This window comes from Entelurus aequoreus, linkage group LG23 (genome assembly GCF_033978785.1).
Source record: "Entelurus aequoreus isolate RoL-2023_Sb linkage group LG23, RoL_Eaeq_v1.1, whole genome shotgun sequence".
Classification (NCBI taxonomy): Eukaryota; Metazoa; Chordata; class Actinopteri; order Syngnathiformes; family Syngnathidae; genus Entelurus; species Entelurus aequoreus.
This window is the reverse complement of record NC_084753.1, coordinates 3134132-3149131: the sequence shown is the minus strand read 5'-3', so window position 1 is coordinate 3149131 and position 15000 is coordinate 3134132. Positions and strand designations below refer to the sequence as shown.

Here is a 15000-nt window from a genome sequence, read left to right as displayed (position 1 = left end):
CAACGAATCGATGACTAAATTAATTTATATATATATATATATATATACACACACACACACATATATATATATATATATATCCAAAAGTTTGGACACACATTCTCCTCATTCAATGCACTTTCTTTATTTTCATGACTATTTACATTGTAGATTGTCACTGAATGCATCACAACTATGAATGAACACATGTGGAGTTATGTACTTAACAAAAACAGGTGAAATAACTGAAAACATGTTTTATAATTCTAATTTCTTCAAAATAGCCACCCTTTGCTCTGATTACTGCTTTGCACATTCTTGGCATTCTCTCGATGAGCTTCAAGCGCACCTGTGAAGTGAAAACCATTTCAGGTGACAACCTCTTGAAGCTCAGCGAGAGAATGCCAATAGTGTGCGAAAAAGTAATCAGAGCAAAGGGTGGCTATTTTGAAGAAACTAGAATATAAAACATGTTTTCAGTTATTTCACCTTTTTTTGTTAAGTACATAACTCCACATGTCTTCATTCATGTTTTTAATGCCTACAGTGACAGTCTACAGTGTAAATAGTCATGAAAATAAAGAAAACGCATTGAATGAGAAGGTGTGTCCAAACTTTTGGCCTGTACTCTCTGTATATATTAATATTATATATATACTACCTTATATTTAATTATGGCGGCATGAGGCCAAAGTCCTCACTTGTGGTGTTGTTGCATGGTAAAAATCGCTATTTGGCCCACGGACCATTTGCACACTATCACTTTAGCCCTTGGAGGCAAAATGTTCGGGCACCCTTGCCCTAGAGCAAAGTATTTTGCACGGGAAAAACCCTGTTTTGGATGAAATATAAGGCTGATAAATACATTTCCCTCTCAGAGTCGAGGGCAGGCAGAGAAGACTGAGACTGAGGCGTTACTCCAGGAGAGCACAAGAAGCAGAGATGAACTGAAGACCAGGGCCCAGAAGGCCGTGCGCCAATGGAGGGCAAAGTGCACTCGACAGCAGAAGGAGCTGGAGGAGGCTCGGGTCCACGTTCAGCTGCACAGTGACAAGGCAGCACAGGTCAGTGGATGTTTTTGTTCAATGACTGCTGTCACCACACACCCCGGGTGAAGTACTTACTTTATACACTCTGCGGAAATGCAGGTTGCTCCCCCTGAGACAGAAGTACCAACTCACACTAATGACCAAATTCTTCATACATAATGTATATTGCTGAAGCAACACACAGCAATAGCCAAATGGTCACATTCAGCTCTGCAAGGGCAGTGGGTCAAACAATGCTGCGATAAATGGCTGCTTCCAACCTAAGTAAAGGAAACACCACTCAATTGTTGCGGGAAGAATGCATTCAAGGTAAATGTTTGACCTCTTCAGGGTAGAAAGTGCTTTAAAAGCATGCCGTCTGTCGAATGTGCAATTGAATTGGAATAGCCTAATCACACTTTCACACAATCGACTGCCCTAAACTTGAAAGAGAAAATAATCATTCGAATTGAGGAATCAATAAGTAATTTCACAGCAAATTAGGTACTGAGGCTCACTGTTGAAAAAGATCTCTTAAAACTAGCGATCTTCCGATAGGGTTTTTTTTTAGGGCCGATACCGATTATTAGTAGTCACGGAAGTCGATAAGCAAAATTTGGAGCTGATTTTCATTTGCAGTAAAAGTTACATAAACATGAATAGTATATGTCAGTAAATAGCCGGACAAGGCTTTAAAGGGGAACCACACTTTTTTTGGAATTTTGGCTATCGTCCATAATCGTTTTGAGAGACAAGACAACGGATGTATTTTTTTAATGCATTCTAAGGCCTTGCACACACTGCAGGTCAATTCCGATTTTTTTGCCCATATGCGACCTGTATCGGATTTTTTCATGTGAACAGTGCAATTCCCAATTCTTCATTTTTGACCCAGGCCTCTTTTGTATGTGGAAATACATGTGAACCCTCTTACAATCAGGTTGCATTCATCCGACCAGAACGTCGACAAAAGACGCTGAGCGTCGTAGTTGTTCGCCAAAAAAAATGGTTACAAAATAAACAGTTGACAACGGAGCAGAAAACAGGTGAAAATAAAATGTTTTAGGAACTCACGTGAAAGTTCCTGCACTCCTGTTTCCGACTGCTCGCCCACAGACACGCTCTTCAAGCAGACATTGAAGAAACATATCCTGTAAAACTGCCTGAGCTAAAATACTTGTCCTCTTCCTTCTTTAATCTTCTACAAGCAACAATTTGATCCAGAAAATGTTGACTTGCACAAAATCCTTGAAATTGCCACAAATGTGCCGGCACTGAGACCGTAGAAGCCATGTTTATTCCGTGGACACTGCAGTGCATATGACGTCGTGTCCGCATGCGAGTCAGATTGCGTTTATATTACAAATCAAATTTTTTTTGTACTGACAACGGATTTGACAAAAACTTCCGAATTGGACATCCGACCCTGTAGTGTGAACATAGCCTAGCTCGTAAATAAGGGTGAATAAAAGTCTACATACAATGAAGTCCGTGAGAGGGCCTCTATTCCGGCCATAAAGCCCTCGAAATAACGATCCAAAAAACACCAACAATACTCCATTTACATTTTGTGACTTGAATATTAACAGAGTATTAGTAATATTGTTATTAGAAGCGCTAACGCAGACAATCTAATTTAGCGACATATTGTCACAGAGACAAGCTTGTTGTTGCTGTGTTGACATCATCGTCTGGTGAGCTGCTTTCCCGCCTCGGAACTTGTGAAAGTTTATTCTCGATTTGAAACTCGATTTGAAATAGGGACAGATACAGAAACATAGCTATCTGAAACAGTCATCCAATGTATGCATCATATTGTTTGAAGCCAAAGCTAATTTACAACACTTGAGATCATAAATAAGGCCTCTCACCTGGACAGTAGAAGGATGAGGACATAATTTGACAAATTGGTCAACTTTGGCATCCTATTTAGACCCAAAAATCGCGAAAAGACCCTAAAATATGCTTGTTCCCCCACTTTCTTTTTTCTTCGCAAGCATTATGAGTCATTCTTCATCTAAACGGCATCCTAGTGAGAGCAGTCATTGTACAGTAAGTAACGTTTTATTATGTTTGTTGGCGCTCATGAAGTATGCAGTTAGTAGTAATCGGTGATGTTGTCGATGGAAAATATCGAAAATTGTGCTTGTCTTACATAATAAATGGGAGTGATTGGCCAAATTCCCAAAAAATTGCATTTCCCATTTAAATTGTTTTTTTTAACATTACGTCGGATGCGTAGTGACTAGGGCTGCAACTAACAACTAATTTGATAGTCGATTAATCTGTCGATTATTACTTCGATTAATCGATTAATAATCGGATAAAAGAGACAAACTACACTTCTATCCTTTCCAGTATTTTATTGAAAAAAAACTGTTGTTTGTAAATGTTGCAGTTTATAAATAAAGGTTTATAAAAAAAAAAAGAAAAAAAAGGAGCCTCTGCGCATGCGCATAGCATAGATCCAATGAATGGATGACTAAATTAATAATTAATCGCCAACTATTTTTATAACCGATTTTAATCGATTTAATCGATTAGTTGTTGCAGCCCTAGTAGTGACATAGTGAAAATATGGCATTTCTGTACATCACAATATGTCGCCATCTACTCAATTTTATACAATTTTATAACAGTTTATGGATATTAATACAAACATTTAAAAAAAAAAATATTCTGGCCTCCTTTACGTATCTTATAGAAATTTTTCAAGCTGGCTGACATCATTGCCAATGTTTCTCTAATTGTTCATGTGTGTGAGCAAACATAAAAGCTCCCTGAGCATTCAGTGGGGCACATGGGAGCAACATCAGACATGCATACTCTGGCCATACCAGCATCACACTTGTCCCAATCCTGAGATCATAAGTTAATTGTCTCATTATTATAATCAAATAACAGCAGTCATCTCCATTAAATTATTTGATTTGGCCCACTTACAAATAAAATAACAAATACATCTTGTATTGTACATCTGAGTGGGGGTCCTGCTTTGGAAAGAAATTGTACCCCTTTCAGAGATCACATTTAGTTCCCCTTAAAACATTCACATGTTGCACAATGAGATGGGATAAAATGTACATTCCTGTAACTTTCTGTCTGTAAAATGTCTTTTATTAGCATTTCTGTAATCTAGTAACAGCATTTCATGATTCATATCTATAAATGAATTTTCTTAATAAATGGCAGTAGATTAAGTTCACATTTTATTGGGGTAGTGTAACGACCTGGCATGTTTGGTGTTGGAATTGTCTGACTTGTGTGGCCCTAAAGGCCTCAGTGGCTGAATGGTTGTGTCTATAGGTGCATGGGAGACCGAGTTGGTTTTGGCCTGGATTGTACGGCAGACAATGACAACTTCAGCTAGATAAAAGTTTTTTTACTAATATTTTTAGTGTTTTGTTTTTTTCTGTCGTCTTCATGTCTGTCCATATCAGTCACGTTATTATTTGATTGAATCACGGAACATGAAACTCGCGGCACTCCCTTAATGAGGCCACGCTGCGAGTATTGCGGACGGAGGCTTGTCAAGCGACTCGATCGCTGCAGTAGCGAAAACAAACAAAATGAGACCGGAAAGACGCCAGGAAGGAAGGACAAAAACTGAATTCACCAACAAAAATGTAAAGTTTTGACAAGTAAGCAGAGGAGAGGTAATAGGATACCGTATTCTCCGGACTATAGAGCGCACCGGGAAACATAAGCTGCCTCCACTAAATTTTATAAGAAAAACCTTATTCCATATATAAGCCGCAGATATGATGATATTGAGTTAATTACACAGTAATATTCTGTAAACGTTTATTTACATATCTTAATTGTTTCCAAACGGTGTTTGTATCACGGCAGTAAAACGGCTGATCAAACAAAACAGAAGTCATCGTCATGGACCCAAGCTAGCTCTCCAATCAGCTAAACAGACTCAATAACTCCACAGTGATGTTTTGGATTAATTTACTCAGGACTTTGTGAAACTGAAACAATACAAAAAGAATGCCGTTGCAAGTTAATAATGGGAACACAGACACTCTGAACATGTGAACACATTATTTAATGCTAACAATGCTAGCTTGATTACATTACGATAGCACATACAAATATGCATGAAAACACTCCTACAGACATCACACATGGGACGGTTTAGTAAGTCAGAATAGTTTTAGTTATATTGTAAATCTTACAAACGTTGCTTGGAGTGATGAATGGAGAATCCATACGAGCAGAAACGTTATAGATGGCTAGTAGACTGAACAGGATGCTGGTTGAAAAAAAAACATCACAGACAAATAGAATGAAACTGCAGCACCTGCAGTGAGCAAGCTCGTCTAAAAGATGGGGTCATAGCACAAACAATAAAACACCCTCATTGTGTTTTTGCTTGGTTTGAAAAAAAAAAAAAAAAAAAAAATTTAAATATGGCCATTAGCAAAGAAAAATCCATAAATTAACCGCTCCGTTTTATAAGCTGGAGCCTTATAGTCCGGAATTTAGGGTACATTAGACGGAAAAAAGGGAGTGTGGCAGCGTTCGCGCGGACCGGGTACTCAAACAAATACCCGATCAGGTATCAAAACATATCCGGGGAAAATCATTCACAATGAGAGTCAATTCTTTTCTCATGCAAGTCAAAGGGCTGGTGCTTGAGCAGTGGTTATCACCATCTACTTGACTAATGATTATTTTTTAAATTCTAAATACCGGTATCATGTGTGGATGTTGTAACTGCTGATACAGATCTGTTGTAATTGTGAAAAAAGACGAAAAAAAAGACCAAAAAGATAAAGGCGGATACCGATATGACAAAATATCACCACCGAAACCTCTTAAAAGAACCAAAATGTTTGTTTTTAGCCATCATTTAGCCATCTGATCTCCTTATGTGCTTCAGAAATCTTCTTTTTCAGAGTACATAAACCAATACGCTTTGCATGAAACTACAGCAGATGAATTATTCATGTGCTTTTTTTCTGGTCCATTTTCTTTATAATGCCCCTTTCACATTAGAAATTGCCTGTGAAATAAGCACACATGTCTGGTGAAGAGGTGGGTGTGGTGCAATACTACCGGTAAATAACTATTGTGTATAACACCGTTATGAATAATACAGGAGGGTGTTCTGTAGCTCGCTATTGAAATGGACAGTCAACCTAAACAAAGTTGGAACTTTGTGCATAATCGTTTAAAGCCTTAATGAGTCCAAAAGTATACCTCTGCAAAAATGATGATGCTTTTAAAGTTTTGTTCGACACCGTATGCTGTACATTTGGTGTCAAATCTATGTCGCAATATATTTTGAAGCCTCCTGCAATAACAATATATATCACAATATATCATTTGGCATATAAATGATAAATAATGATAATAATAAATAAGTGGGCACAGTCTGTGTGCCCACAGCTGTACCTTCTGTCCATCGCAACGGGCAGCCTTTGAGCTCCTTGAACGGCTGCCATTGCCATCCGAATTTGTCGATATACCAAAGCAATGCTCAATCCAATCAGCAGGTGCCCTGTTATCACAGTTCTAAATAGATAAATATCTCCCACGCCCTCAACGGAAAGCACTGACATGCACACGACCCCGACTTTTCTCCCACGAGTCCCTCATGTTTCTGGCGGAAAACGTTCAGCCAAGACAGGCAGGTTCCCCCGAACCTGTGCTTCTTGTCGAGAAGATCTTGTTAATTGAGTTGAGAGTCCAGTTGATCAATTCCATGTTTAGATTTCGGAGAACAGCGCAGAAAGAGAGGCTCTTAAAGTCAAGACAAGACAACGAAGCAGGCCGGGGAGATACGGCGAGGGAGGGAGTGGGAGCGCCTTTGTCAAGATCCAGAGAGCAAAAAGCTCTTGCAATGGCTCCATTAGTGCAGGTGTGCCTGTTGTTGAGCTGGGGGAGATTATAGTACTTTGCAGTCAAGGTGTAATAGCAGAGGTCGCTCTTTTGTTAAATATTCCACAGTTTTTGTTAATTTAGTAGCACAGCTACAACCATTTTGGATTGAACCGAGCAGGTCACGTCCAAACTCCCGATCATCGCGCGCACACATTCTCTGACAGAGACCTTCACCTGGATTACTTGACTTGACGGGAATTAATTAGGACATAATGTGAATGAATTAGAATAAATAATCAAGCGCTCAATTAAATGATTCGTTTCTGAGCTACACCAATGTCCTTACAAATACCAGGGAAATCCAGAGTATTTGAAGCAATCTGCCTCGCATAGACCTAAACATTGTCCCTTATCGCCGAGCCCAAGAGCTGCTGCTGCGTATGCTTGCCTCCGCTTTTTACCTTAATTTTTCCGTCTGGCCTCCTCAAATATTGTCAAAGCTCTCCTTTTGTACTCCGTGTCTCCTCCCCATCTTCTGTGATTCTTGTTTCTTCTTTCCCGTCCCCTTTGACCCATCTCCCTCCCACTCTCTTGGTTCCCCTCTCCAGGTAGCCAAAGAGAAGGACAGCGCCCAGACTCAGCTGAAGGCACTGAGCCAGCAGGCCGAGGCCTCCCACAGGGAGCTGGCTGAAAACCTGCGACGCTTGGCCCAGCGTGAAGAGGAGCTGCACCGCAAGGATGTGGAGCTGTCTGAGACCTGCCAGCGCCAGTTGGCTCTGGAGCAGGAAATCCGAGAGGTTAGGATCAAGGCAGTGCATCCTTTTAATTCTGTTTGAAAACCCGGAAAGGCCAAATTATGTCTCTCTTTTAATATATATATATATATATATATATATATATATATATATATATATATATATATATATATATATATATATATATATATATATATATATATATATATATATATATATATATATATATATACACACAGTCGAACCTGGGTTTTTGGTAGTTATCAGTTCAAAAAGTTTTTTCCTATGATAAATCATGGACATCTAATTCATCTGTGCTAGATACTCAAAAATATAGAGAGTAAAGTTATAGTTTTACGTGCATAAATCCATTTGAAAAAAACGTATTTTCCGGACTGTGGCGCGGAAAATTTTTTTTTCCCATATATTAGCCGCACCAGACCATAAGTCGCAGATATATCTGTTGTGAAATGGGTTATTTACTCAGAAAGATTCTGTAACTGTTGAATTGTTTCCAAACGGTGTCTGTAACACGGCAGTGAAACGGCTGATCAGCACAAAACAGAAGTCATTGTCATGGACCCACTACCTGCGGAAGCTAGCTCTCCAATCAGCTAAACAGACTCAATAACTCCACAGTGACATTTTTGGTGAATTTACGAAACTGAAACAATGCAATAAGAATTCCTTTATAAGTTAAAAATACTAATACAGACACTCATAAACTTGTTAGCCTATTAGCTGTTACTAACGAAGCTAGCGTCATTACATTACGGTAGCACGTACAAATATGCATGAAAACACTCCTACAGACATCACACATGAGGTGGTTAAAGGCCTACTGAAATGATTTTTTTTAATTTAAACGGGAATAGCAGATCCATTCTATGTGTCATACTTGATCATTTCGCGATATTGCCATATTTTTGCTGAAAGGATTTAGTAGAGAAAATCGACGATAAAGTTCGCAACTTTTGCTCGCTGATAAAAAAAAGCCTTGCCTGTACCGGAAGTAGCGTGACGTCACAGGAGCTAGTATTCCTCACAATTCCCCATTGTTTACAATGGAGCGAGAGAGATTCGGACCGAGAAAGTGACGATTACCCCATTAATTTGAGAGAGGATGAAAGATTCGTAGATGAGGAACGTTACAGTGAAGGACTTGAGAGGCAGTGATGGACGTATCTTTTTTCGCTCTGACCGTAACTTAGGTACAAGCTGGCTCATTGGATTCCACACTCTCCTTTTTCTATTGTGGATCACGGATTTGTATTTTAAACCACCTCGGATACTATATCCTCTTGAAAATGAGAGTCAAGAACGCGAAATGGACATTCAGTGCCTTTTATCTCCACGACAATACATCGGCGAAATGCTTTAGCTACGAGCTAACGTGATAGCATCGTGCTTTAACTGCATATAGAAACAAAAAAATTAAACCCCTGACTGGAAGGATAGATAGAAAATCAACGATACTATTAAACCGTGGACATGTAAATACACGGTTAATGCTTTCCAGGCTGGCGAAGGTTAACAATGCTGTGCTAACGACGCCATTGAAGCTAACTTAACAACCGGACCGCACAGAGCTATGCTAAAAACATTAGCTCTCCACCTACGCCAGCCAGCCTTCATCTGCTCATCAACACCCGTGCTCACCTGCGTTCCAGCGATCGGCAGAAGGACGAAGGACTTCACCCGATGCGTTTGGCGGCCCGGAGACGTAGGAAGTCAAGGTGAGGTCGGCGGCTAGCGCGTCTGCTCTCCAACAGAGTCCTCCTGGTTGTGTTGCTGTAGTCCGCTGCTAATACACCGATCCCACCTACAACTGTCTTCTTTGCAGCCTTCATTGTTCATTAAACAAATTGCATAAGATGTCCAGAATACTGTGGAATTATGAAATGAAAACAGAGCTTTTTGTATAGGATTCTACGGGGTACCATAACTTCCGTTAAACTGACTTCGTCACGCGCATACGTCATCATACCGCGACGTTTCAGCCGGATATTTCCCGGGAAATTTTAAATGTCACTTTATAAGTTAACCCGGCCGTATTGGCATGTGTTGCAATGTTAAGATTTCATCATTGATATATAAACTATCAGACTGCGTGGTCGGTAGTAGTGGGTTTCAGTAGGCCTTTAAATTAGTATAAACAGTTTTGGTTATACCGTAAAACTTACAAATGTTGCACGGAGTATAGAATGAAGAATCCATACAAGTAGAAACGTTATGGACGGCTAGAAGACCGAATGTCACTGCGGTTGACAAAAAAAAACCAGCACTACCAGTAAATGGAAGGACACAGCAGCACCTGCAGTGAGCAAACTCATTCAAAAGATGGCGCCATAGCACAAACAATAAAACACCTTATCATTGTATTTGCTTATTTTTTTTGAAAACTTTTTAGTATGGCCGTTAGCGAATAAAAATCCAAAAATTATCTGTGCCGTTTTATAAGCCGCAAGGTTCAAAGTGTAGAAAAAAAAGTAGCGACTTATAGTTCGGAATTTACGGTAGCCTTTTAGAGGTGGGGGAAATAATCGATTGTTAGATGCATCGCAATTCGGACATGGACGATTATAGAATCGATTAGTAAACGTCAATAATCGTTAATAGATTCATTTATTGTAAATAAAGTAATGCAGACAGTTCTAAAATGTGGCTGACTGCAGCGAGCCACCTCACCGAGAGATCCGACCAGCTCCTTTACTATCGGGCATTTATGGTCCAGTTTTGCACACATTTTCATTAATTTAATGAATGTGGGAATTAATTTAACTGTTTTTTATTCCAAATGAATGTTTTTTTTTTAACAGTTGCAAGAGATTAACACTTATGTAGTGGAACGAAAATAAATGTGAAACTGCATCAATATACATAAATTAAATATGCATCAGTAATCGATTTTTAATTGAATCGTACGTCCTGGATCATGAACGTAATGGAATCGTGAGCTGCCCAAAGATTCCCACCTTTAGTAGCTTGTAGTGTGCGATAGCATATAAAAACCGCCGCAAAAAAGTGGTGAAAATTGTCGTAATACAATAAAAAGTGGGGTGTAAGAAAACCGAGGTTCTACTGGATTTTTAATTCTTATATAGGGGACGGCGTAGCGAAGTTGGTAGAGTGGCCGGGCCAGCAATCGGAGGGTTGCTGGTTACTGGGGTTCAATCCCCACCTTCTACCATCCTAGTCATGTCCGTTGTGTCCTTGGGCAAGACACTTCACCCTTGCTCCTGATGGCTGCTGGTTAGCGCCTTGCATGGCAGCTCCCGCCATCAGTGTGTGAATGTGTGTGTGAATGGGTGAATGTGGAAATACTGTCAAAGCGCTTTGAGTACCTTGAAGGTAGAAAAGCGCTATACAAGTATAACCCATTTATCATTTATTTATTTATATAGTTTTTGTAGTCCCTGCAAAGCAAAAAGAAGAGATGCTATGTGTCAGCTCTTTTCCAGTAATTTTGAACTCCTATCTTTTGCAGATTTGTACAGGAGCTTCTAAATCCAAATATAATCTCAGATCTCTGCGTGTAGAATTTGCATGTTTGTCCTCTCCATCTCACATCCAAAAACACACATGATAGATTATTTTGACTCTCTAAATTGTCAATATGTGTGAATGTGAGTGTGAATATTTGTCTATCTGTGTCCTGTCATTAGGGATGGTTACCAAATTTGATACTTTAATAGGCACCGAACGAATTCTGTCAGTACTACCGAGTATAGATCCACGGTCCCTTATTTTCGATATGTTTGTTGCATGTCAGGATGCGCACTCGTTAGGTCCGAATCGAAACTAAACACCGGCTCACGTAAACAGTCAGTCAAGCGGCACTCAGGGCGGACTCAGCCGAACTCCCTCTAAGTAAAGTTGCCATTTTCAACACCTACAAAGCAAGTATGCTTGGTAGAAAACACTTGAATGCAAAATATGGCTCGACTTATCCAAAATGCTAATTTGCATTGGATTTGCCATACACAGGCTACTATTAGCATTAGTTATTTTTAGAACTGGTGTGTAATAAGCACAATACATACAGTATAAACGCTTTGTAGGGCGCAACATAACACATTCAGCTTCATGGAAAAAGCTACTTCCTCATTAGACAACATAGATAGCCTATACATTGCTGCCTTGGAAGTGCAACTGCATTGCAAATGAGATTGGAATGTAATAGAAAAACAATATGTAACAACTGGAGATCACAATAATCATAATCAACTCATTTTTAAATGGTACAGAAAAAAAAAATTCTCTAAAATAATTAACATTTATTAACACACACAAACGTACCAACAATTGGTACTGTTGAATACCGGTATCGATTCCCAGGTACAGGGATTTGGTACCGTATCGGTTCAAATGAGAACGGTACCCATCCCTACATGTGATTGACTGGTGACCAGTACAGGGTTTTTTCAAAGTCAGCTGAGATAGGTTCCAGCTCACCTGTGACCCTAAACAGAGTAAGCAATAGACAATGAATGACCAAATGAATGGCTTAGGTTTCTGAATACAATACTTTGTCACACCTCATTCAGAGATTTTGTTTGATCTCAGCAGATAAAATATTGCGGAAGCCAAAGTGTTTTCACCTAAACTTCTGAACATGTTTTCAATTGATTTTTAGAGTATCTAAACTCATATAGGCAGAATTATTGGTGACAACTCTCGCAGTTTAAACTGGTAATTAGCGATGGCTTTACAGGGACTACGCTGCCTTATTAAGAGTATTGTAGTTATTATTATGAAATGTGAGGCCTTAAATATGTTTTCACTCATGTTTATTACATTCACTCTTACAGACAGGACAGGACAGCAGTCAGAACAGAAGTTGTGTCAAGTTACCCATCCATCAGGAAGCTTTCTTTATTATCTGTCATGTACTTGTTTTTTTAAGCAGCCAGCCAGCACAGAAGTTATTCTAAGGTAGACATATGTCTTTTCTCTAAAGCTTTTTCAATCATTAAGATGCCGTAATCATTCTTGTGTAACTCTCAAATTCTTGATATAACTCAGATCCGGTTTATTTAAAGATTGAAATAAGCATATTGGAGTTCTAAGAGCTTTTTTAACCGTAGGTGAAAGAGGCCTCAACCGTCCTTCAGACGGAGGCTCGGCGTCAGTCCGACATCCAGGCAAGACTGAGAGAACATAACCAAATACTCGTAGAAAAAGTCGACGCGCAAACCCGCATCTGTCAGAGAGAGCAGAAAAAGCAGGCTGAACTCCAGATCACGCTCAATCAGATGGCCCCGGCCCATGCCCAGCTAGCCCAGCGCTTGGCGGAAGAGGAGGTTTCCAAGAAGGACTTCCAGAAGGTGGCGTTGGAATGGCAAGCCAAGCTGGCTGTGGCTCAGGAAGAACGGGACGCACTAAGGCAACAGCTGCAGCTGGATAGAGAGGTGCATCAAAAAGAGGTGGACCACCTGAAGGCCGTGATTGAGGAGGGCAGGACAAAGAACAAGGACATGCAGGACATAGTCCGGGTTTGCCGCCAGGAACGGGAAGAAATCCAGGCACAGCTAAATAACTTTAAGGTAGGTCCTTTTCATTCTTTCTTATTTTATATTTCGACCGAATCCGCGAGAACCAGAAGGATAGTTTTCCTAGTACAGTGATACCTCAATTCAACAACCCCTGCGTTTGCGAACCTTTCAGTTCACGAACCATGACTCCGTGTACAAACACTTCATTTATTCATTTTGTGTGCCTCTGGAAGCCTCAGGGCGCTGACATTTTGATGACATCGCTTCCTGTGCAGTACAGTCCATAGTCCTCTCCACCTTTTTGGAGAGGCGGAGCACCCTATGTCACTTCAGCAGTGCTTCAGCGTGTTCCTTTTCCCGCCAATTACCAAGCTTTGTATACTGTGTGTTGCTGACTCAATATGGGTCCACAAAAGCCAACAAACCGGCCTGGAAAGTAGGAGGGATTTGCTGTGGGATAAAATTTAGAGAGGAGAGGGAATCACAAAAGGTGAAATAACTGAAAACATGTTTTATAATCTAGTTTCTTCAAAATAGCCACCCTTGGCTCTAATTACTTTTTCGCACACTCTTGGCATTCTGTTGAGCTTCAAGAAGTAGTCACCTGAAATGGTTTTCACTTCACAGGTGTGCTTGAAGCTCATCGAGAGAATGCCAAGAATGTGAAAAACAGTAATCAGAGCTATATATATATATATATATATATATATATATATATATATATATATATATATATATATATATATATATATATATATATATATATATATATGTGTATATATATATATATATATATATATATGTGTATATATATATATATATATATATATATATATGTGTATATACTTACACATATATACAGTACAGGCTGTACAGTAACGTGTTTTCTTTATTTTCATGACTATATACATTGTAGATTGTCACTGAAGGCATCAAAACTATATGTGTATATAAATGTATGTATTTTATGTAAGTATATACCATATGTACTGCATGTATGTGTATGTATGTATACTGTATTTATGTATGTATGTGTATGTACAGTATATGTATGTTTATATGTATGCATGTATGTATATATGTGTATATATGTAGATATGTGTATATATGTATGTATGTATATTTGTGTATGTGTGTATATATGTATGTATAAATATGTGTGTTTTTATATAAATGTGTATATACACATACATACATACAGATTGTGTATGTATGTATACAGTATATATGTATGTATGTATCTACAGCATATGTATGTATATATGTATGCATGTATGTATATAAGTGTATATATGTGTGCGTATGTATATGTGTATTTATATGTATGTATGTACTGTATGTATATGTGTCACTGTATATATACAATATGATTGTATGTATGTATATATGTTTGTATATATACATTTATGTATGTATGTATGTGTATATACACATATACATACATATATATGTACATACATATGTATGTATGTACACACACATAGTATATTTAAAGTGTGCATTCTTTTACTAAAATAAGGAGCTTTGTCAAGGGCAGAACCAATTATTATTAATGTTTACATTGTTTCATATGTGGAACTATCCTTCACTATACCAACTCTTTGATTTATAAACCGTGTTTAAGAACCAATTAAGTTCCTAAATTGAGATTCCACTGTGTTAATAATTGGAGCCTGTACTTTATAATAGTCTGCCACAGTCAGTAAACAGCTGTCAGATTTCTAACTCGGGGGAGTGCTGACAAGACTCTCATGAGGTGTAAACGTCCTCATTGGGTGTGATACTTAAAAGGTGTGGGAGTGGATTAGAGCTGGGATCTAAATGGTGTGCATGGATCATCAGGGTCATTTCAACATGAGGCTCCAGGCGTGAATATATAAAAACGGGAGTCTCATCAAGGCACTGCTG

General features: G+C 38.9%; 1 protein-coding gene across 6 annotated transcripts in view; it reads left to right on the top strand.

Annotated features, from left to right (window-relative positions):
* LOC133640775 (centrosomal protein of 128 kDa-like) overlaps positions 1–15000 on the top strand; it is a 122824-nt gene that overhangs the window by 47449 nt on the left and 60375 nt on the right. For all 6 annotated transcript variants that reach the window (XM_062034391.1, XM_062034388.1, XM_062034389.1 and 3 more), the window contains 3 exons: positions 858–1043; positions 7451–7639; positions 12685–13143. In XM_062034391.1, the coding sequence (XP_061890375.1) occupies positions 858–1043; positions 7451–7639; positions 12685–13143 (834 nt within the window). The remainder of the gene's footprint in view (positions 1–857; positions 1044–7450; positions 7640–12684; positions 13144–15000) is intronic.